The sequence below is a fragment of the Microtus ochrogaster genome, unplaced genomic scaffold (assembly GCF_000317375.1).
Source record: "Microtus ochrogaster isolate Prairie Vole_2 unplaced genomic scaffold, MicOch1.0 UNK99, whole genome shotgun sequence".
NCBI classification, from domain to species: Eukaryota; Metazoa; Chordata; class Mammalia; order Rodentia; family Cricetidae; genus Microtus; species Microtus ochrogaster.
Window position 1 is genome coordinate 584,516 of NW_004949197.1, and position 17,832 is coordinate 602,347.

At 49.4% G+C, this 17,832-nt stretch overlaps 1 protein-coding gene across 3 annotated transcripts in view; it reads right to left on the reverse strand.

Moving 5' to 3' along the window:
- Positions 1–5,686: 5,686 nt before the first annotated feature.
- Positions 5,687–17,832, reverse strand: part of Rnf41 (ring finger protein 41) — a 29,820-nt gene continuing 17,674 nt past the window's right edge. For 2 of the 3 annotated variants that reach the window (XM_005371188.3, XM_013355170.2), the window contains exons 3-7: positions 13,828–13,940; positions 9,938–10,209; positions 9,016–9,151; positions 8,589–8,692; positions 5,687–7,745 (exon numbers count right to left, since the gene is read on the reverse strand). In XM_005371188.3, the coding sequence (XP_005371245.1) occupies positions 7,394–7,745; positions 8,589–8,692; positions 9,016–9,151; positions 9,938–10,209; positions 13,828–13,917 (954 nt within the window). In that variant the 5' untranslated portion in view covers positions 13,918–13,940 and the 3' untranslated portion in view covers positions 5,687–7,393. The remainder of the gene's footprint in view (positions 7,746–8,588; positions 8,693–9,015; positions 9,152–9,937; positions 10,210–13,827; positions 13,941–17,832) is intronic. The other variant, XM_026778037.1, reaches the window with a different exon arrangement.

A 17,832-nucleotide genomic window follows, 5' to 3' on the forward strand; every position in this document is an offset into this window, starting at 1 on the left:
CTTTGTGTGTTCGTAAGCAGGCCTATCCAGGTCAAAGGACAGCGTGTCGGAGTCCCTTCACTCCTTCATGTATGTCCCAGGAATTGAACTCAGGCCAGCAGGCTCAGCAAACAAGCACCTTCGCCCTGCTAACAACCTTGCCAGTCTGTTTTTTCTGAGACTCTTACTATAGCCTTTGGAAGTCACTGTGTGGATCAGGCAGGCCTTGAACTCAGAGATCTGCTTGCCCCTTAACTCTCCAGTGCTGGGATTGAAGGGGAACACTATTATGCTCAGTTTGTTTTAATTTTTAATATTTTTGTGTTTTTGCCTATGCAGCCCCTGTGTATCTGGTCCTGTGGAGGTCAAAAGAGGGAGTCAGATTTCCTGGGTCTGGAATTATAGATGGTTGTGAGCCACCTTGTGGGTGTTAGGGGGTCAAATCTCGGTCCTCCGCAAGATTAAGTGTTCTTAACCCCCAAGCCATCTGTCCAGCCCATTTTTTGTTTCTAAAAGATTATTATTTTTTAAATATTTATTTATTATGTATACAATATTCTGTCTGCGTGTATGCCTGCAGGTCAGAAGAGGGCACCAGAACTCATTACAGATGGTTGTGAGCCACCATGTGGTTGCCGGGAATTGAACTCAGGACCTTTGGAAGAGCAGGCAATGTTCTTAACCACTGAGCCATCTCTCCAGCCCCTAAAAGATTATTTTCAAGAAGTTGTGTGTGTGACTGCTTTACCTTGTGCATTCCTATCAGGTTCCCTAGAACTGCAGTCACAAATGGCTGTGAACTAACCTGTGGATGTCAACAATCAAACCTGGGTCCTCTGCAAGAGCAACAAGAGCTCTTAACACTGCGCCATCTCTCCGGCTCCCCTGAAAAGACTTCTATGTGTGCAGCTGTGCATGTATGTGGAGGCCAGAAGAGGCAGCGGACGGACGGGACCTGGAGTTAGCGGTGGCAGTGGACGGACGGGACCTGGAGTTAGCGGCGGCAGTGGATGGACGGGACCTGGAGTTAGCGGCGGCAGTGGATGGACGGGACCTGGAGTTAGCGGCGGCAGTGGATGGACGGGACCTGGAGTTAGCGGCAGCAGATGGACCTGGAGTTAGCGGCAGTGGATGGACGATGGACAGGAACTGGAGTTAGCGGCAGTGGATGGACAGGAAGTGGAGTTAGCGGCAATGGTGAGCTGCCCAAAAGTTATCTAGAAACCATGACTTGACTCTTGCTAATCCCCAGCCTGCTCTTTTAGACTTGCCAGGGTCAGGCTGACCTTGAACTCTCAGTCCTGTCTAGCCTCCAAAAAGTGCTAGGATTACAGGGGTGGCGCACTAAACTGGGGATCAAACCTAGGCTTTGTGAATGCCAGGCGCTCTACTGAGTAGGCTTCACCTCTAGGCCTCTAAACTCATGTCTTTTCGGGTTTTGTTTGTTTTGTTTCTTGTTGTTTGTTTGTTTCTTTTGGTTTTTCAAGACAGGGTTTCACTGTAGTTTTAGAGCTCTTGTGGACCAGGCTGGTCTTGAACTCACAGAGATCCACCTGCCTCTGCCTCCTGAGTGCTGGGATTAAAGGTGTGTGCCACCACCACCTGACTAATTTTTTTAATGTAGCCAAATTTGAAAACACACACACACAATGAAGAGACAGGGGTAGTGGTGGGACAGTTGGGTCTGTTCTGTTGTCACCAAAACAAATTCTTCACAATTCTCAGAATTTGGATGCCCTTACACCATCAGGCTAGGAAAGGAATAGCAGTGTTAGGAGGGGTGACTGACCCGTATCACCATGAGGAAACTGGACTGCCTCTCCACCATGGAGGTCAGAAAGATTAGGTCTGGAGCGCAGGAGATCTTTCAGGTTATCTCTTGGTGCAACCATGTCCTGTAAGTAAAGTTGATGGGAAACTACAGTCTAATCCAGGCAGGGTGACAAAGGGCACAGGCCCTCAGGAATGAAGGGAAGGGTCACTCCTTGAGGAAAAGAATCAGGACCCGCCGAGGGGCTTGTTGAGGGTAGAGGAGATACAGAATGGGTGGAGAAGGCGGTCATAAACACCAGCTAAGGCTGCGTGACCAGTTGCAGAAATGATCATAACTGAGCTTTCTGTCCGATTTTGTTAGGAATGTGTGTGCCGGATAGCTTTATGTCAACCTGACAAAAGCCAGCACTGCAGGAGCTGAGGACGCCTCACCTGAGAAAATGGCTGCCGAGCCTGTAGGGCATTTTCTTAGTGACTGGCGGACGGGGTTGGGGGAAGACAGCCCATTCCGGGTGGGGCCCTCTCTCGGTTCATTAAGAAAGCAGGCTGAGCCAGCCATGGGAAGCAGGCCAGTAAGCAGCTCCCCTCCACGGTCTGTGCATCAGCTCCCGCCTCCAGGTTCCTATCCCGACTTCAAAGATGAACAGCGATGTGGAAACAAAAGTCAAACAAATTCTTCCCCACAAGTTGCTTAGTCATGGTGTTTCATCCCAGTAATAACCCCGAGGAAAACACCACGCTTACACAGATATTTGTGTTCTCCTTCTTTTGGTTTTTTGAGACAGGGTTTCTCTGTGTGGCCCTAGATGTCCTAGAATTTATTCTGTAGACCAGGTTGGCCTCAAACTCAAGAGATCTGCCTGCCTCTGCCTCCCAGGTGCCGGAGTTAAAGGTGAGCCTTACCACACTGGCTTGATTTATCATGTAATGTAGCATCAATTGAGAGGGTATCAGTATTTGTTTTGAGTTACCAAGAAAAGCATGATTATGACATGGCTATAGTTTCCATTTGCAAGTTAAGCATGACATTGGAGATGTCATGGTATGTTACGTTGACAAGGGGTGGGTTTATAATGGCTGCTCTTGGTTGTTAACACTACATCTGGAATTTAATTAAAACCCAAGCAACTGGGCACACCTGTGAGGGACATTTTTTTCTCTTAAATCATTTGAAGTGGGAAAAGTCACTTTTAATGTGGATCTTTTGAGGAGGGAAGAACCCCCCCCCCCTTAATCTGGGCCACACCTTTTAGTGGCAGCCTACAGAAGGGACATGGGGAAGGTGGCTCGTCTTTGGCTGCTTCCTCTTGCTGGCAGGTCCATTCCTTCACTGGCACAGGGCCTCCTCCAGGATTCCAGCACATGCTGAAGACCTGATGAGGCGTCCAGCCTCAATGAACAACTATTAGATTCTTGGACTTTTCCATTGCTGGGCAGCCATTGCTGGACTAGCTGAACCACAGCCTGTAAGCGACTAATAGATCTTCATATTTACCATTGACCTATTTCTCTACCTACTTACCATGACTAATAAAGGACTCTTGTCTCAAAATAAAAACTCTATGGAGCATGTGTGGTGGCAGAGATAGGCAGAGATCTCTGTGAGTTAAAGGCTATAGCAAGTTCCAGGCCAAGTCAGAGAAGCTGCACAGTGAGGCCCTATCTGTAAAAGAATTGTGAAACCTAGAAAGAAGACAAGGGGCCATTCAAGGCATTCAGAATTAACTGCGGGGAATGGAGAGGCTGATATGGAAAGTTCTTCTGTATATGTGTTGTTTTATTGGTTAATAAGATGATGCTTGGGTCTATGACAAGGCAGAATAGAGCTAGGCAGGAAAACTAAACTGAATGCTGGGAGAAAGAAGGCAGAGCCAAGGAAAAGCCATGTAGCCTCCACAGGAGATAGATGCTGGATGTTGGAAAGAATCTTACCTGTAGGCCACAAACATGTGAAGATACACAGATTAATAGAAATTGGTTAATTTAAGATATAAAAGCTAGCCAAAAAGAAGCATGAGCTAATAGGCCAAGCAGTGTTGTAATAATACAGTTCCTGTGTGATTATTTCAGGTCTGGGTAGCTGGGAACGAACAAGCATCCTCCAACTACAAGAGATGGTTCAGTGGTTAAGAGTACTGACTCCTCTTCCAGAGGAGGACCCAAGCTCAGTTCCCAGCACCTACATGGTAGCTTCACAACCCTTGCTTAATTCTAGTCCTAGGCGATCAAATGTTCTCTTCTGCTCTCCTTAGATACCATGCATGCATGTGATACACAAACACATATGCAGACAAAACTTTCATACACTCATACTTAAAAAAAAAAAAAACTGCTTCAAGGGGAAAAAGTAACAGGATTCTTCTGACACAGGCACATACTTTCTCAGTGCTCCACACTGTGACTGCCAATCATTCTCTCTCTCCTCTCTCTTCCTCCTTCTATCTCTCTCTGTCCTCCACCCTCACCCCAATACGTAGCACAGGCTGGCCTGGAACTGTGCAGAACAAATGGCCTCTGACTCAGCAATCTTCCCACTTCAATGTTCATAGTGCTTGGACTACGGGTGTGCATCATGGCAGAAGGCTCAGCACGGTCCGGGCATCACGGCAGAAGGCTCAGCACGGTCCGGGCATCACGGCAGAAGGCTCAGCACGGTCCGGGCATCACGGCAGAAGGCCCAATGGTCCGATCAGTTTCTGCACATGAAAGTGTGGACTCCAGAAAAAGAACATCCTTTCCCCAACCCCTGTGTCAGGAGAACTCCAATAGATTCACATCAGCTCATGATAAAGGGTCAACTAGTTGACAAAGTTGAAGGTTAGAGAGATGGTTCAGTGGTTAAAGAGCACTGGCTGCTCTTTCATAGGACCTGGGTTCAAACCCAAGCACTCACATGGTAGCTCCCAACCATCTGTGATTTCAGTTCCAGGGGATCCAATGCCCTTCTGGACTCTATGGGCAACAGCCATGCATGTGGTGTACAAATACATACACACAGGCAAAACACTCATATATGTAAATCTTAACAAATACACATACACTCTTTGGTGGTTTCTCACAGTAGGAAGAAAGTAGTAATAAATATGTTTAGCAGAAGTATGTGAGCACATATTTGACATGCGTGTGCATACCCATAATTTCCAGGTGGTCAGAAGAGGATGCTGGGCGTCCTGTTTTATTACTCTGACTTATTCCTTCAACCTTTTGTTTTGTTTTTCAAGGCAGGGTCTCTCTGTGTAGCCTTGGCTGTCTTGGAACTCACTCGGTAGACCAGGCTGGTCTTGAACTTACAGAGATCCGCCTGCCTCTGCTTCCCGAGTGCTGGGATTCAAGGTGTGCACCACTACACCCAGCTACCTTATTCCCTTGAGACATCTATCACTGAACTTGGAGTCAGGGTAGAGACCAACAAGCTCCAGTGAGCCTCCCATCTCTGCCCACACAGAGAGGGAGTTAAAAGACATCTTGGCCATGCTCGGCTTTTCTGCACGTGCTGGGAATTTGAGCTCAGACCCTCATGCTCGGGCAGCAAGAATTCTTTCCTCCGTAGCCACCTCCCCAGCCCAGGGGAGTCCTGACCAGGGCTGAAGACAGCAGGATAGTGGTTCCCGCCTCCTTCCCTACATGTATTGTCGGGAGACCCTTCCTCACTTGCTGTCGGCTTCCAGATCGAGTGCCGGCAAGTCTTCTTAGCGTCCCCCAAATGCAGGACCATTTAGGAAAGCAGAATTCAGGCCAAAGGCACACACTCCAAAGAGAATACAGTTCAGCTGACTGGAGGCAGGAAGGACAGAGCACGTGATGGATACACAGCTCCACAGACACTTGAGGCTTCGCAAAGTCAGTTTAGGGGACACCTGACAACGAGGGTGGGCAATGAAAACACAAGGTCAAAGCAAGGAAGCATTCTGTACATAAGGGGAGCCATTAAGAATTTAAAGTTGAGTGAAAGATTTATTAGTGCAGGAACACACGGACAGCAGAGAGAGCACAGCAGAGAAGGGCAGACACCGGTGCAGAGGGCATGGAAGCTTTGGCCTCCTCGCTCATCCGAGAGTTAGGGAAGGACAGTGTGGGCCTGGATGAGGCAGGCAGGGCAAAGAGGAATGAAGAAATGTAGTAATCCAACTAATTACAGCAGCCTTTCAAATACCTGAGCAGTGTCCTGGAGCTGGAACACCTGCCTTCTCCTTAAGGTCCTCAAGATATAGACCTCCACCCCAACCCTAAGGGAGCCATGACTCAACTACGTAGACCAACAGCTGCCTGGAATGAAACCCCCAGAGAGAAGCTACTGTATGGTGAAGGGGAGCCCAGAAACCGCCATCCGCACTCCAACCTACTGTTCCTCCTTGCTCACCCTACAGTCACACAGGGACCCAGCAATGGATCCGGGTCAGGCAGTGCATTCAGGCTGCACTTGGAGACATGTGATTTGTGCCCCATTTGAAGGTCAAGACCCAGATAAACAGAAGTTTCCTCAGGAAACGGGAGAAGAGTCGCCTTCAAAATGTACATGCCGATTCTAGGGTTTTCACAAGACCAGGAGGGCAGGAGCAAATTCTTCATGGGACACAGGTATTGCCTCAGATAGGGTGCCAGGGGAGGGGGGTGGTTAGAGCAGGTATCAGACCAAAGACTGTGCTAGAAAGGAAACATATAAAACAGGTCCTACCCAAACCCACCCTACCCGGAATCCCCACAATAGGAGCAGCAAAAAAAAGGTTTTAAGTTTTGATTTTTTTTCTTTTTTTTTCCTTTCTTAAAAAAAAAAGTAAATAAATTAAATTGCCAACAATGTGGCCTGGCTGGAGAGCAGGAGAGCCATAATCAGGCCATTCTATGAAAACAAAAGTGGGTAACAGAAGGGACTTGTGACTGCGAATATAAACAGTGTTGAAGGAACTCAAACTCACTGCAATCACAGGGCTGGGGAGGGGCCTATGGAGGTACCACGGACATCCATGAGAGGCAGTACCTATCCTAGTCAGCAGAGCCAGACAGCAGCTTCCTGCTTTCCTGCTGAGTGTATGAACCCCAAAGTCTAACCTCCACCCCAGCCCTGCCCGCCCTTCCATAATTATGAAAACGGGTGGGAAAGGAGAGTTCAATGGGCATCTCAGTGTCCTGGCCTGCACGGCCAGGGGGCTGCAGAGGGGTGCACTCGGCAGACCTCCAGTCTTCCCCAAGAGCCGTCCGTGGTGAGCAGGTCCTGATCTCGCTGCTTACTAAGAGGCTGAGCCCGCCTGCTCGGATGCCCTGGTTTCAGAGGTTTCAGAGGAAAGGGACAGTTAGAGATTCCTTACTCCGCCCTGATCCTCTAGGGAAAACAAATGTCTTTGTGCTTTCTGAAAATGTTTGGGAGCCAGGGATCTTAGGCAGGAGAATACAGAAGTGGGGATTTCTCCACCCAGACTGAAACTTTACAGACATTTGGGGGAATGAATATGGCAACAGGCAGGAATTTGAGCTCACCCACTGAAAAGCTGACCAAAGTGCCCCAAGGTCCTTCGTGCCAGAAAAGCAGGAAGTGTGTGGCTCAATTACAAGCCATGACATAAGGACAGGGAGAACTCAGGGTTCAGCGGCTGGAGCAGTGGGCTCTCCAATTCTACCTCTCCTGGCAGCCAGTCACGCTCTCTCAGATCTCCTCCACACCGTGCGCAAATATCATGACGAGCCCCGGCTCCTGCACCATGTCGTCACCCATGTGCTGGTTCTCGCAGGCCATCACCACAACGGCCTGCTTGCCAGGGATGCGCTTGGCCACGTAGTTCTCATAGTAGCGCCGGTTCATCTGTCTCGTCTCTAGTGTGGCCAAACCCTGGGGCCAGCTCCGTTCATGGGCATTTTCAATCAGCTCGTTGACAATAGAGGCTGGACAGCCACTTTCCACCAGCGAGCGCTTGATTACAGCCTGGAGCACGGCATCAGGCGTGGAGATCATCCCTCCCCAGCGGGTCACTCTAGCAGGCTGGAGGGAGTTCACCCACCTGTGGAGAGGGTTGGGATGCTCATTCCAGATCATGCCTTCCTCTGCTCTGGCTTTTTCCCCTAACAGAAATGACTACGTGCTCTGTAGGGTAGTTGACTTTCTTTGCAGCACTGGTCCAGAAAACCCAAATCTTTGCCTAGTTGGTCCTGTCCAGGTCCCATCACTCACCATATTCAGCCCCGCGAGTCTAGACTGTTATTCTCTGAGGTCCCAGCGTGTGCCTAGCATGCTGCAGTGCCTGCTCCCCCAAGCGTACTGGATGAAGAGCTGCGCCCTCTCGCACCACTGCACTCCAGTCTCACACTCACAGTCTGGCATCAACTGTGCAGGCCTCCCCAACCTCCCCTGTTCACTTGCTGGGTTTCCCCACGCTTTAGATGCCTTCCCTGGACACACCCTGCTTCTCCACTCCTCTTTTTGTTGTTTTTGAGACAGGGTTTCTCTCTGTAGCTTTGGAGCCTGTTCTGAAACTAGCTCTGTAGACCAGGCTGGCCTCGAACTCACAAAGACCTACCTGCCTCTGCCTCCCTGAGCGCTGGGATTAAAGGCGTGTGCCATCACTGCCTAGCTCCTCTGGGCTGCAAATTATCCGTTTGGTTCTGAGTAGCCCTCAGCTGACTCTGACAAACTGCATCCTCAGGTAGGGGTCCTCCTCCATCCACCCCAATGAACAAGAGATCAGTACTGGAGCTGAGAGTTTTGCTCCTCTTGCTGCCCGTCCTCCACACAGCAGTGGCCCTGCCCGATTTCTCTTATTGCTCTCCTCTGCTCTTCCTCCTTTGGGGCCTTGGTGCCAGGCCATGGAGCGAGAGACTGCACACCCATCCCGAATGACACTCACTCGAGAATCTCGTTGTACTCGATTGTCTCCTCCAGGTTCTGAAGGTTGGGGTTGACGCTGCGGATCGCACGCATGTAAGCCTTCAGCAGCTGGATGTCTCGCTTCTGTGGGGGGAAGGACAGCCAGAGGGGACGGTCAGGCCAGACAGCAATCTGAGAATGAGGGTGCTTAGGATATCTGCGGAACAGTACTACAAATTTCTACGAGGGGACAGGCAGGGCTGTCTCACGCCAGCTGTCTCCCCAGGACTTAGCAGAGTGGCTTCGTGAAGAAGGCGCTCCGCGGGTGTCAGGTGACTGAGTGACGTGAGTGGATGTAGGAAGTGAGGACATCCCAGCTGACTCTCTACAGAGTATCTGCTGTGGTCTCACGGGGGGGTCTGTGATGGACAGGTGATAGGCATGCCCCCTCACTTGCTGGGCCCCACCTGTTCCGCCAGCTGGTGCTTGTGTTCAGCCGATGTCTTCTCCAGTTCTGCGATTCGCGTCTGCTGCTGCTGCACCACGGAGCGCAGGTGCTTAATGCAATTGTGATTTGGCAGCTCATCTTTGGGCATCTCCAGGCTGCAGTCCAGAGTGGGGTAAGAGAGAACAGGCTATTCAACAGGACCTGCGTGCTAACAGCTTCCTCAGCTTCTTCTATCCGCTGCTCACACGGCCAACAATCTTTCCAGCCTCCTCTCTTCGTTTTCTTTGCCTGGCCCCACATACTGAACTTCCACCCATCGAGACTTAATGTTGCGGAGGACCCCACCAACACCTTAAGACAAGGTCTCGTGCGGCCAGACTGGCCTCCAACTTGTGCCAAGGATGACCTTGACACTTCTGATCTCCCCCACACCCCCAACTTTGTGTATAGGAAAGCAAGCACTCTACCAACTGGGAGTAACACATCCCCACCCCCACCTCCACCCCATCTTCTGAGCCTCTAAGAGCCTGCCCGATTCTTAGGATGCCGTTCTAAATTAGGAGGGAAACTGCTGTGTCCTGTCAGGCTACTCAGTGGGAGTCTACCAGCACACATATTTCTTCTGGGCAGTCCTGGATTGCTGTTCCAGGTACCAGTGTTTAATCGAATATTTCCCACCCCACAAAGACAGAAAATAGGGCAGAAGGGAACACGAGAGGCTAGAAACTAGAACAGGCAGCCTGATAGAGAGAGAGGATATTGGACTGGAGAGAAAGCAAAGTGCCTCCATCTTCAGTGTTATCAGAGGGCTGCTGTCCTCTTTTTTTTAACAATACAAGAGCAAAGTGGCCAGAGCTGGAAAGTGAGATCTGCGGGCAGGGAGCCTACAGGAGCGTAAATGGAAGGCCTTATCTGAACGGGGCGGAGGGAGGGACTCTCACCCACAGCCCTGTTCACAGGTCACGGGCCGCTTCGGGTTGTGCTCACAGTCACTGAGGTGGGACATGAGGTTGTCAAGCCGGACAACAGCACTGCAGCCAAACACAGCGTTGTCACAGGCGATCTGCAGCTTTGACAGCATGTTCCGCATGATCCGGGGTACGGGGCGCAGGTGGGCGACCGTGACAACGCTGCGGTCTACCGGACACGTCTGCTGCTGAGAGAACCATTGGGTGATGCAGGCGTTGCAGAAAGCATGCTCACAGTGAGGTGCCTAGAAGGGACAGGGAGGCGCAAAAGGGACACAAGGGAATTATCAGGAGCTGAGAGCCTGGATCTGATAACCACGAAGCCAGCCAAGCCTCTGAGCTGAGAGCCTGGATCTGATAACTGTTAAGTTGGAAGCGTAGCCTCCAGCCCCTGGCATCCATCCCAGCCCCCGGGCCTGGGAGTTGCATTGCTCTGGACTCCAAATCCCAGCATGCCAGGGTATTTAAGTGGGCTCCCAGAGGAGAAACGTGTGGTTCTGGGTTTGCATGGGCTCCCTGCCTTTCTGTTTCCCCGCCATTCGCTCAGCCACCCGAGAGCATCATTCTTAATAAAACGATGGGCATTTTGATTTGGTTTGATTTGACCTAATTGGATTTCTTGTGCCGGCAGAGCCGCCTTTCTTATTATTTTTACTTAACAATAACCATGAAGCCAGTCAAGCCTTGGAGCAGGTTCTAGGCCCAGAGGTCCAGGGGTTGGTCACAGGGTCATGGCAAATTATAGACCTATTTGGGGCAGGGCGTTTTCGGGTCAGGCATCCGACTTACTTCTGTGTTTAAGAGTACAAATGAGTTGTGAGCTAAGATAAACAAGGTTACACAACATTAAGAGACATAAATAACACCCAGGACAATGGGGTGATGACACAGGCGGTCAATCACTAATTGCTGACAGGACTGCACACACAACAATTGCTAAGACGTCTAGAGGAAGGCAAAGTCGGCCACAGCATGGCACACTCATGCCCACTCACTACACACACAAAATAATAGGTAAAATGTTAGTGGCCCCATGTTTTTTTTTAAAACAAAGTCACATGTGGGCCATCCTATCCGTGTAGCAGCTATGTAGGGAAGGCAGGTGCCAACACACCTGGTTCATCTTCAAGCCTCTAAGAAAACAACCTGAGATCTGTCTGCTTTTCTCCTCTATTGCTACGAACCCATTCCAAGTTCCTATCACACCATCTCTGACCTAAATTATTAAGCATGCCTCCCAACTGGTTCCTCTTGCCTCTTCTTATCCAGGCTGCATCTATCAGTCAGAACGATCATTTGAAAGGGCAAACCGGGCTGGGGATACAGCTCAGTGCAGAGAACCTGCCTGGCAGGAACGGAGCCCGGCTGCCATTTCTAGCACCACAAAAAAGAAAACGAGAGCTAAATTCCTGGCTTCCCTTAAACACTTGCAGTCATCTGTAAGGCACTAACTAGAGAAGGATTGGTGAGATAGCTCGGAAGATGAGGGTGCTTGCCACACCTCATGTTCAGCACCCAGGACTCCTGTCGAAAAAGAGAATTGAGGGGGCTGGAGAGATGGCTCGGTGGTTAAGAGCATTGCCTGCTCTTCCAAAGGTCCTGAGTTCAATTCCCAGCAACCACATGGTGGCTCACAACCATCTGTAATGAGGTCTGGTGCCCTCTTCTGGCCTGCAGGCATACAGACAAACACAATATTGTATACATAATAAATAAATAAATAAATAAATATTAAAAAGAAAAGAAATAAATATTAAAAAAATAATAATAAAAAAAGAAAAAGAGAATTGATTCCATAAGTTGTCCTCTGACTAGTGTGTTCGAGGACACACATGCACAGACACACTCTAAATGTGATTTTTAAAAATGTAATTAAATTACATTAGAAGATACTTCTTTTTTTTTTTTTTTGTAATTGGAAAAAGTTTTTCACACAATTTCTTCTGAGCCCCTCCAACAGGGAGTGAGGGACCTTGGAACACTCAGTCTTAAATGGGAATCTTCATCAAAGCCCTCGACACAGGGCTCAGGGGATCCTGAAGAGGAGGTGGGAACATTTTAAAAGCCAAAGGGGACGGAAGGCAGCAAGGAATCAAGGCCTGCTAGACAAGACTGAGGCAGCATGCACAGGGCCTGGACCCAAGCCAGCTGGCGTCCCGGCACTTCCCGGGAGAAGCGGACACGAGCCCCATTCCTAACTGAGAACCGCCACGAAAGAAAAATTAGTTTTCCCTTGACCTTTGACAATTTTACTTTTATTATTTTCAATCATGTGTAGCTGTGTCTGCGGGGGACACGTACGTGAGTGTGGGTGCCCGAGAAAGCCAGAGGCTTTGGAACCCCTTAAAGCTGGAGTTAAAGCAGTAGAAAGCCACCAGACATGGTGCTGGGAATTAGTCTGGGTTCCCTGGGACATCAGCGGGTCCTCGACATCACTGTGACATCTCTCCAGCTGCAGCTTGACTTCAAAATCATTTCAATGTATACCCATTCATAACTAAGTAAATAGTTCCGTGGTAAGACAAGCCCAAAAGTGCCCTTCGAAACAAACTGACTACCAGGAGGGCCACCTGCCTACTCCTGAGGAGGGGAACACTGGAGACGGGGGCGGCTCCTGACTTTGGGCTCACTGACAACCTTTCATCTCTACAGGTGACTCTCCTTAAATGACGGTGCCAGAGAGCCAACAATGCTCTGCCAAGAAAGAGGGGCAGGACCCCTGTGACCTCTTGACACACCAGACAGTTGCTCACATCCATCTAAAGTGCCTTTAACAGCAATAAGCTCCAAAGACACAGAAAGGGCTCTGGTTCCAGGACTGACAGCCATTTGTGGTGGACCTGACTCTGCTCCTTCCGGCGGCTGAAAACTGGAGAGGAAGAGTCAGCTCAGTCTGGAGGGAAGCCAGCCCTGTGAAGAGTCTAAAAGCAGCAATGAGATGACTGTAATTGGTGTCCTGGTTTGTATCATCTCAATTGGCCAAGTGGCAAAGGAATAATTGGTATTTGCAAAACGAGGGCAATAAGGCTCATGGAGGATGATGTCCCATGCACGTCTGTGTCAGTGAGATTCACATTCAGTTTGCCTGGCAATTCCGAGCTTCTCAACCTATCCCAGGAGAAGACAAATGACTCAGAGCCTGGTTGGGCTGGTAGAGAAAATGACCTATTGGTTTGGCAGCTTTCACATCCACTTAACCTCCCAGTAGCTCCCAGGAAGAAAAAGGGGTCCCCATCTGTTAGATGCTAGACTCAAGGCAGGCAAAAGAGGTTCCAGGGAGACAGCTGGGCACACAAAGCATTCGCTGTCCGAGTGCAGCACGAACTGATCAAACAAGCCTAGGTTAGTCATGGACAGAACACAGACCTTCGAGTTCTCACCTTAGAGTTCTTACAAAAAAAGCAACTACCAAGCTATTGTGGGAAGAAATACACAGCTGACTATTTTTTTAAAGATTTATTTATTTATTATGTATACAATATTCTGTCTGTGTGTATGTCTGCAGGCCAGAAGAGGGCACCAGACCTCATTACAGATGGTTGTGAGCCACCATGTGGTTGCTGGGAATTGAACTCAGGACCTTTGGAAGAACAGGCACTGCTCTTAACCTCTGAGCCATCTCTCCAGCCCCCCACAGCTGACTATTGTACACCACAAATATCTCAATGAACCCAGGTCTAGATACACTCCAGGATGTCATTATTTTCCTTGTAACCACAAATCTCCTCTGTACCAAAGCTCTTCTGGGGGCAGGAATGGGAGAAGAACACAGGGACCCCAGGAGTCCATTCCTCAAGAGTATGTTCTTTGGTAGTTTTACTGCCATAGGCTGCCCCCGCAAACCTGCCCTTATACCCACTCACCTGTACTGGCTCCTCCAAGACTCCGCTGCAAATAGGGCAGATAAGGTCCTCGTCAACGTCCCCCTGGAAACGCGTTACGTCATACCCCATGTCTCATCACTGAAACCCAGGTCCTGGAAGCAGTAACAAGAAAAAGAGGTCACTACAGAAAAAGCCGCATCGATGTGGTCAAAACACATGCTCACTGCCAAATCCCATCATTCACTCCATGGACATTCATTGAGAATCTGGTACCCAAGGGATGTGAAGACTAATCCGGGGAGAGCAAACATCACATTAGCGCACACACATCACGATGCGATGCAGGTGACCCTGGAGGCTGAGACAGACAGGACTCCCAGCCCAGGCTGGAAGAAGGGAGCTTCTGAGACATTTTCCAGAAATGTGTCCTTAGGGCAGTAAGAGCTAGCTAGGTGGAAGGCGGGCCTGAGGGGTACAAAAAGCTGTCACGACAGAGTCTAAACAAGCCAGCAAAGGCCAGGCCACCAAGAATTCCACGTGGAATTAGACTCCGGCACAAAGGCCATGAGCTGTCACTGAAAGGTTTAACAAGGAGCTGATGACATTTCTCTTTTGTGCTAGAGCGCTTGCCTACTGTGCACGAGTCCCCGGGTTCAATCCTCAAAAAAAACTATCGCTGGGTACAGTGGCGCACACCTTTAGTCCCAACACACACAGGGGAGGCAGAGGCAGGCGGATCTCTGAGTCCAAGGCCAGCCTTGACTACAAAGTCAGTTGCAGGGCAGCCAGGGCTACATAATGAGACCTTTTCTCAAAAAACCAAAACCAACAAAAAAAACCTCATTGTGTCAACAGGGGAGCGACTGGAGACAAAAAACTGTAGGTGATGGTGAGAACCTGAATGAGTGCTTGTGACGGGGACAGAGAAGAGCAGAGCTGCTCTGCTGCCTTGGAGCTCACAAAGGTCAAACCCAAAGAAGTCAGGCTGAACACTGTCCCCAGCCTCTCTGTCCACCTGACTGACCAGTCAGACTGAACACTGTCCACGGCCTCCCTGTCCACCCGACCAGAGAAGTCAGATTGAACACTGTCCATAGCCTCCCTGTCCACCCGACCAGAGAAGTCAGATTGAACACTGTCCATCCGACCAGAGAAGTCAGATTGAACACTGTCCATAGCCTCTCTGTTCACCCGACCAGAGAAGTCAGACTGAACACTGTCCCCGGCCTCTCTGTCTACCTGACCGACAGGTCAAACTGAACACTGTCCACGGCCTCTCTGTCCACCCGACCGACCGGTCAGACTTGAGTTGAACACATTATGTTATGCTGATCCCTCAGCCTGTGATGGTCTTGAAGAGATGAGTCAGTTCTCAGGACTCAGAGTCAGACCATCCAATTTTATCTTGTTACTTATTGCGTGTGGGATGGGGACACACATACATACATGCCATAGTACATACATGAGGTCTGTGGTGATTTGAATGAGGAATGTGCCCCACAGGCTTTAACACTCGGTCACCAGTTGGTGGTGCCACCACCTCATTTCCCGTTCTCTCATTCCCTCTCTGTATCCCCGCCTCATCTGTCTGTCTGTCTCTTTCCACCCCCCCACCCCCCCCCGTCCCGTGTGAGGATAGAAGATGTAACAGTCAGCTACCTGCTCCTATTCCTGCCAGCGCCCAAGGCCTTCCCCACCATCACAGACTCTAGTCCTCTAGAACCTTAATGCAAGACAATCCCTGCCTTAAGTTGTCCTTGGTCACGGTGTTTCGTCACGGCAACAGAAAGTGACTAGACAGTTATGTTTTGGTAATTTCCAGCCTCCTGAATTTTAAAAAAGTTTATACAGAAGCAAAACAACACCTTAGCATCACCAGGAAGCCTGTAAGGGAGAATGAATTAAGAACCGTGTGTCACAAGGCACGGTACTACACACCTGTCACCCCAGCCCTCATGGCAAGTTGGGAGGCCCGCCTGCTCCACATGGTTCCAAGCTACAAACCACACAGTGAGACTCTATCTCAGAACCAGAGCAGGCTAGGGAGATGGCTCAGGAAAAGTGCTTTAAGTGAGGACCATGCTAGGGAGGCGGAGATGGGAGCCCCGGGGCTAGCCAAATCGGTGAGCTCTGAGCTCAGTGACCAGTCCTGTCTCAGGAGATAAGGAAGGGAACAACTGGAACACTGGTCTCTACACGCATGCACACAGCTGGTCAGGGCTCATGCTTCACTCACTGGGAGTGTTTGGCAGGCACATCCATTGCTGTTCAATCTCAGCATAACAGAAAAATGAAAAATAACAGTTTAGCAAAAAAAAAAAAAAATCTTCCCAGCGGCAGATTGGTGGTGTACTGCACCGGTAGACTGCTTGCCTAGAATGTGTGCATGCAATCCCCGACAATACAGAGAGGAGAATCTTTCTAGCTGGTGTAGGGACACATCCCTTTATTCCTAGCATTGGACAGGCAGAGGGAAGAGGCTTGTCACAAGTTCTAGGCCAGCCTGAGCTACAGTGAGTTCTAGTCTACCCAGAGAGACCCCATTTAAAAAAAAAGAACAAAACCACCTTCCTAACCTATAGTGTACACTCACACACAGACACATGCGCCTGCGCACACACACACAGACACACACACACACAGAGAAAACATTTGCTGAGTATCACCTACACATCAAGAAGCATGGCAAATCCTAGCTCCTCTAAAGTCACTAATGGAGTCAACACAAGGTTTAAGGAACATAAATGCCTTCAAAAATTGACCCAAAGTCTTTAATCCCAGCACTCGGGAGGCAGAGGCAGGTAGATAGCAGTGAGTTCGAGGCCAGGACTGCCAAAGATACACAGAGAAACCTTGTTTCAAAAAACAAAACAAAAAGGAAGGAAGGAAGGAAGGAAGGAAGGGAAGGAAAGAAGGAAGGAAGGAAGAAAGTTACTTAGTTGACTCAAAACTGACTTTCTAGATAACTTTTAAACAATTTTCTCAGCCTAGGCAACACAGTAATTTGGAGCTAGGAAGTTCTTTTTTTTTTTTTTTTTTTTAGTTTCTCAAGACAGGGTTTCTCCACGTAACCACCATGGCTGTCCTGGAACTCACCCTGTAGACTAGCAGACCTTGAACTCAGGGAGATCCACCAGCCTCAGCCTCTGCTTCTCAAGATCTGGGATTAAAGGCCTGTGGGCGGCTGCCTAGCACACTGTAGAATGTTAAGGACCTGTGACCTCTGCCGCTAGACGTCTGCAGCATTCCCCAAGTGTGACAAACAAGCACCTTTCTGGACCCCGAGAGAGAAGAACTAGCCCTGGTGGCCCTGGCGGACGACCACTGCTTTAGGAAGATGAAGTCAGCATTGAGGCGCATGACACAGGCCTCTGACACAGATAAAAGAGCAAGAAGCAAACCACAAAGCTGTCTGCACGGGACACAGCTTGGGGACAGAGTGCTTGCCCAGCGTGCATTAAACCCTGGGCTTGATCTCAGCACTGATCAAAATAACAAAACAGCCAGAAATCAAAAGCAACTTAGTGTTGTGTAGTCCAAATACTGAAGAGATGGAGGCAGGTAGATAGTTGAGTTTGAAGTCAGTCTAGGCTTCTCTGTCAGTGAAACCTTAACTTAGAAACCAAAAGCATGCCGGGTGGTGGTGGGGCACACCTTTAGTCCCAACACGCGTGTGTCCTGGCACACTGTTACAGTTAGAATTAACCCAGAGCTCTGGTGTCCACTGGGATTGCCATGATGAACATTTATAAATTGTTATGTTTTTAACTTTTTACTTTGATGATTCTGACTTATACTGACTTCATCCTGATTCTCAATTTTTTCCCCAAAGACAGGGTTTCTCTGTGTAACAGTCCTGGCTGTCCTGGAACTCGCTCTTGTAGACCAGGCTGGCCTCGAATGCAGTGATTCTCATGCCTCTGCCTCCCGAGTGCTGGGATTAAAGGCATGTGCACCACTACTACTGCCTGGCTTCTCAAAATATTTTTAAAATTTATTTTTATGTGTTTTGGTGTGTAGCTGGAGTATTTCTGTCCCGCCCAG